The 4218-nt window shown below is 38.5% G+C and overlaps 1 protein-coding gene across 1 annotated transcript; it reads right to left on the bottom strand.

Moving 5' to 3' along the window:
* Positions 1 to 413: 413 nt before the first annotated feature.
* Positions 414 to 3929, bottom strand: LOC308087055 (mast cell protease 1A). The gene is made up of 5 exons (XM_080430709.1): positions 3801 to 3929; positions 3341 to 3503; positions 2455 to 2593; positions 1860 to 2087; positions 414 to 1642 (listed from the first exon to the last, which is right to left on the bottom strand). The coding sequence occupies exons 1-5, from the start codon at positions 3904 to 3906 to the stop codon at positions 1463 to 1465; spliced, it is 816 nt and encodes a 271-aa protein (XP_080286835.1). The 5' UTR covers positions 3907 to 3929; the 3' UTR covers positions 414 to 1462.
* Positions 3930 to 4218: the final 289 nt, after the last annotated feature.

Raw genomic sequence — 4218 nt, 5'->3', positions numbered from 1 at the left:
TATTTTTGAGAAACTTAGACCACAACTGTTTGGATATGTATGATTGTGATTCCACTCACTGAAAGACATAATTATCAGTGGTCATTTGAGGAGACTTGTGCTTCAATTCCAAAAGAACTAGCTTAGCTATTAGGCTACAGAAGAGGATCAACTCATCAAGATTCATAGACTCTGTCAAGAATGTATTAAATACAATCCCTTGTGAAGTTCTGGGTGAGTTGGCAGGCATAACTCGCCAAGTTTAGGCCTACAGTAAAAGCAATATGTTTTTTGTTTAGTTTAGTTTTTACCTTGTGCAACTACATTGTTTGTGTGTGTGTGTGTGTGTGTGTGTGTGTGTGTGTGTGTGTGTGTGTGTGTGTGTGTGTGTGTGTGTGTTTCTCACACTGGCCCTGAAGTAGTACAGGGCAAGGTTGGTTGATTGAATACTTTATTTAGTCAAAAATGTAAACAGCATGTGATACAGTCAGACATTAAGGCTAAAAGAAAGGATAACACAAAAAAGTCCTGGGACTTGTTTCGAGCATTGTGGTCAGAAAATGAAGAATTGAGTCAGTAAATGACACGAGACTGTCCCTGTCCACCACTGAATAGCCATAAATAGACAGACTATTATTATTGATCATTTGTCAGGATGTTGGTCCCTGGTTCACAATCAGTTTAAAACCCCTGCACGAAATGATTAATTATTGAGAATCAGAAGTACAAGGTATTTATTTAATTTACTTAATGCATACATCTGGAATGCCTTTTTTTAGACACTATACAGTAGACCTGCATGTTTTGTATTGCAGAATGAGATTAAATATGAAAGACCAACCTGTTTACAATTACATTTACCTTGGCAAAGACCTAATCACATTTTGCTGTGTGATTTAAAAAAAATGCATCTGGTTTAGCATTTGGCTTTATCTACAAAGAAAAGCAATTGCAACATTAAAATATGTTTGAGTTGAAAGCTTTCAAATGATTTTGAATTGGGCTTACTTCAAGTCTTAATACTCCAATTAATTCAATGAATATGAATAAAAGAAAATCAGGAATTAAAAACATTCGATTATCTTTTTTCAAACTAGCCACATAACGTCAACAGGATCCAATGTAAAAGTAATGCCTAATTTATACTCTGTCATTTGACTATGTCCTGCGCTGAAAATAGTGGATCTACAAGCACACAATGCACTGCAAGCTTGTAGATCTGCTATTTTTGGCATGCGACATCATTGTGTGATGAAGTATAGTTACAGCAGGTATTGCCTATGTCAGAATTATGAGCAGTCAAAGTGCAAAGACAGTGCTCCTACATCACTGAATCAAAGTTTTAGTCCTCTAAAAACTTAGCATACAAGGAAATTGCTTTAGCTTTTTTTTTATTTAAACAAATATGACCGATTTGAGCGTACTGTAACTTAAGGGTGAAGTGGCCTGAAGCATCATTTTCAATTTCATTTGAAGTGTTTCTTTATTTAGAATTGTATCTCAAATGATTTCCAAGGATCTCATAAATCCAGTCATTGTAGTCAGCGATCTTGGTGAAGGCATGGATAAATTGGTTTGTGGGCTGGTGTGGTACTTCCATGGTGAAGGACACTACTCCGTGCGCCATGCCATCTTCGCAGACCAGCGGACCCCCTGAGTCTCCCTGTAAGACACACACACACACACACACACACACACACACACACACACACACACACACACACACACACACACACACACACACACACACACACACACACACACACAATACACATTATACAGTGACTGAGACAATACATTTTGACGTAACCATCCTCTGAACAACAGTTCTGTGTCGTGTTTGAACCTAATTTAACCTCTTACTTTACTTAAGTACTTACTGAGCCTGGTCCCCTTTCCCCCTCAGAGCAGTACAGATGTTTCTCAGCCCAAATCTCATCCATAGTGAGTGTCACGTTGACCTCGTTGAGCTTGGTAGCCATGGTGTTCTTCGCCCTGTCTGATCTACCCCAGCCAGATACCAGACACACATGGGGCTGAGTGCGATCTCCTGGGCCCGAAAGGCCAATGGGGCTCACGTGCTGGTTGAGAACGGCTTTCTCGCTCAACTTAGGGATGGACAGGAAGGACAGAAAGATGAAGGTAAAGCCAAAACATGTCTGAACCCTCCAGTTCTTACCAGTACTTCCAAATGTGTATTGTCAATATGTTCCCTTAGTTAATCAATAATTTATCAGCTTAAAGGGATATTTCACTTTCAAATAAAATAAACATGAACAAAATATATTAAAAATAAATGAAAAAAGTAATGGAAAAATCACGGCCCCTCACACATTAGAAGGACATTCCAATGAGTGTACTTTTTTATTTATTTTATTTTTTAAGTGAAATATCCCTTTAAGTATTCTTTCTTTTACTAAACACATGGATAGAGCACAAATATGGAGAAAAAAAAAATATTTAATTATTTTTTACCTTGAGTAGCATTATGTCATTCTCTACTGTATGATTTGTCACGATGTAGTCTTTATGTGGAAATGCTTGTTGCACAGATATTCTCTGTTGCTCAATCTTTTTAAAAACGTTGTGAACCCCCAGCCAAACGGAATAAGAGCTGAAACGATACAAATTGACATCATGAAATAGGTGCAGCTGTACAATAAAGCTGATGTTACAGGAAACCTGGCCACCCATGTATAAACTAGTATGAATACTAGAGGATTCTAATCACCAAAATGTTGGGTGAAATATTTTAACCACTTACACCCCATTGACCGGAGTCCCTCGGGGCTCTATGCAAGTGGATTTTCTGTTTTCACTCTACATTAAATTAAATATCTTGGCAGAAAATAGTTATTTTCTTAGAGGCTTTTCCCCGCAGTATGGATGCTGGGGTTTAAATGGTTAATCACTTAACCTCTAAACCACTAACCACAAACATTTGTTCAATTATTTTGAAAACAGCCAGGGTGGTTAACTAAATACACCAATTAAAATAACATTCATAGTCATTTAACATTTCACTGACAAAAACATACGTAAAATGCCATTCCCTCCCAGTTATAATGTAATTTTGTCTTAGTGACATCAATGCAAAATTCAAGCCCACTTGGAATTTCTGCCATTTCTACCCCAAAGATGAGGGGTTGCTTCAGAAAGGGACGCTCATACTACTTAAGCAGATGCAGTTGGGGGCCCATGTGTCACATCTTATTATTATTATTATTATAGGAACGCCTTGCCGTCTTATCACTGCACTATGTTCCATAACCTGTGAAATCGTGTAATCTTCAATAAAATAAGTCATAAAAAAAGGAATGCCTTGCCGTCCTGTCAGTAGGTAATCGGAATGTGAACTGACCTTGCTTGACAGTGAGCTGCAGTCATCACGAAGTCTTCATTCAGCAGAAAGCCATCACAATATCTTCGATTAGCTTGGTTTTTGAAGTGCCGTTCTAAAATCACCATGTAGGGCCTGCTATGTGGGACCGCCTCATGGCCCCCATAGATGTTCACTGCAGGAGCTGTTGAAAAAGATGAAAAAGAAACATTGTGAAAAGGTACACTTTGTGGTCACAAGTATAAGGTAAAAGAAGAAATTTAGAAAGACATGGAAACAGTACATGGAAGTACAATTCACAATACAAGGTCCTCTAAACTGGATCGCTCATAAAAGCACTTGGCTTATTTAAAATGAGACCCCTGTGCACTCAAATCATGATGACATTTAAGAAGACATACAAATATACACTACTACTGTATGCAGAACGTCATACAATCAGCTTACAGCTTACTGGTATGAAAAACAACAAGTGTCTTACCTTGACTGCCAAGAGCCAGCACAAATGCCAGAATTACCAACTTATGTTGGGTGATCATGATCGTGATCACCGTCCAGCTGAGCTGCTGAACATAAGTGGCACACATAACCTATGTTTTCAGCCTTTTAAGGAGCAACAACAAGCAGGAAATAGAAGGTTGGGTTTAAACCACTTCCTCCTCAGGGTTAGGAGGGTTCAATGGAAGGCTAAGTCATACCTGCCAACTCTCCTGTTTTCACCAGGAGACTCCTGTTATTTGACAATTTCTCCTGGACAACCCCTGTTCTTCCATTTCTCCTATTTTGGGGGATTCCACCCTTTTTGTGTGACCCCTCACTGATATGCAGCCACGGCCATTCATGTTAATTTGCTAGTTCCTTGAGTTTTTGATATTACATTACATTACATTACATTACAT

This window comes from Gymnoscopelus braueri, assembly GCF_963280865.1.
Source record: "Gymnoscopelus braueri genome assembly, chromosome: 6".
NCBI classification, from domain to species: domain Eukaryota; kingdom Metazoa; phylum Chordata; class Actinopteri; order Myctophiformes; family Myctophidae; genus Gymnoscopelus; species Gymnoscopelus braueri.
Note: the sequence above shows the minus strand (reverse complement) of the source record. Positions and strands in the feature narration are given on the sequence as shown.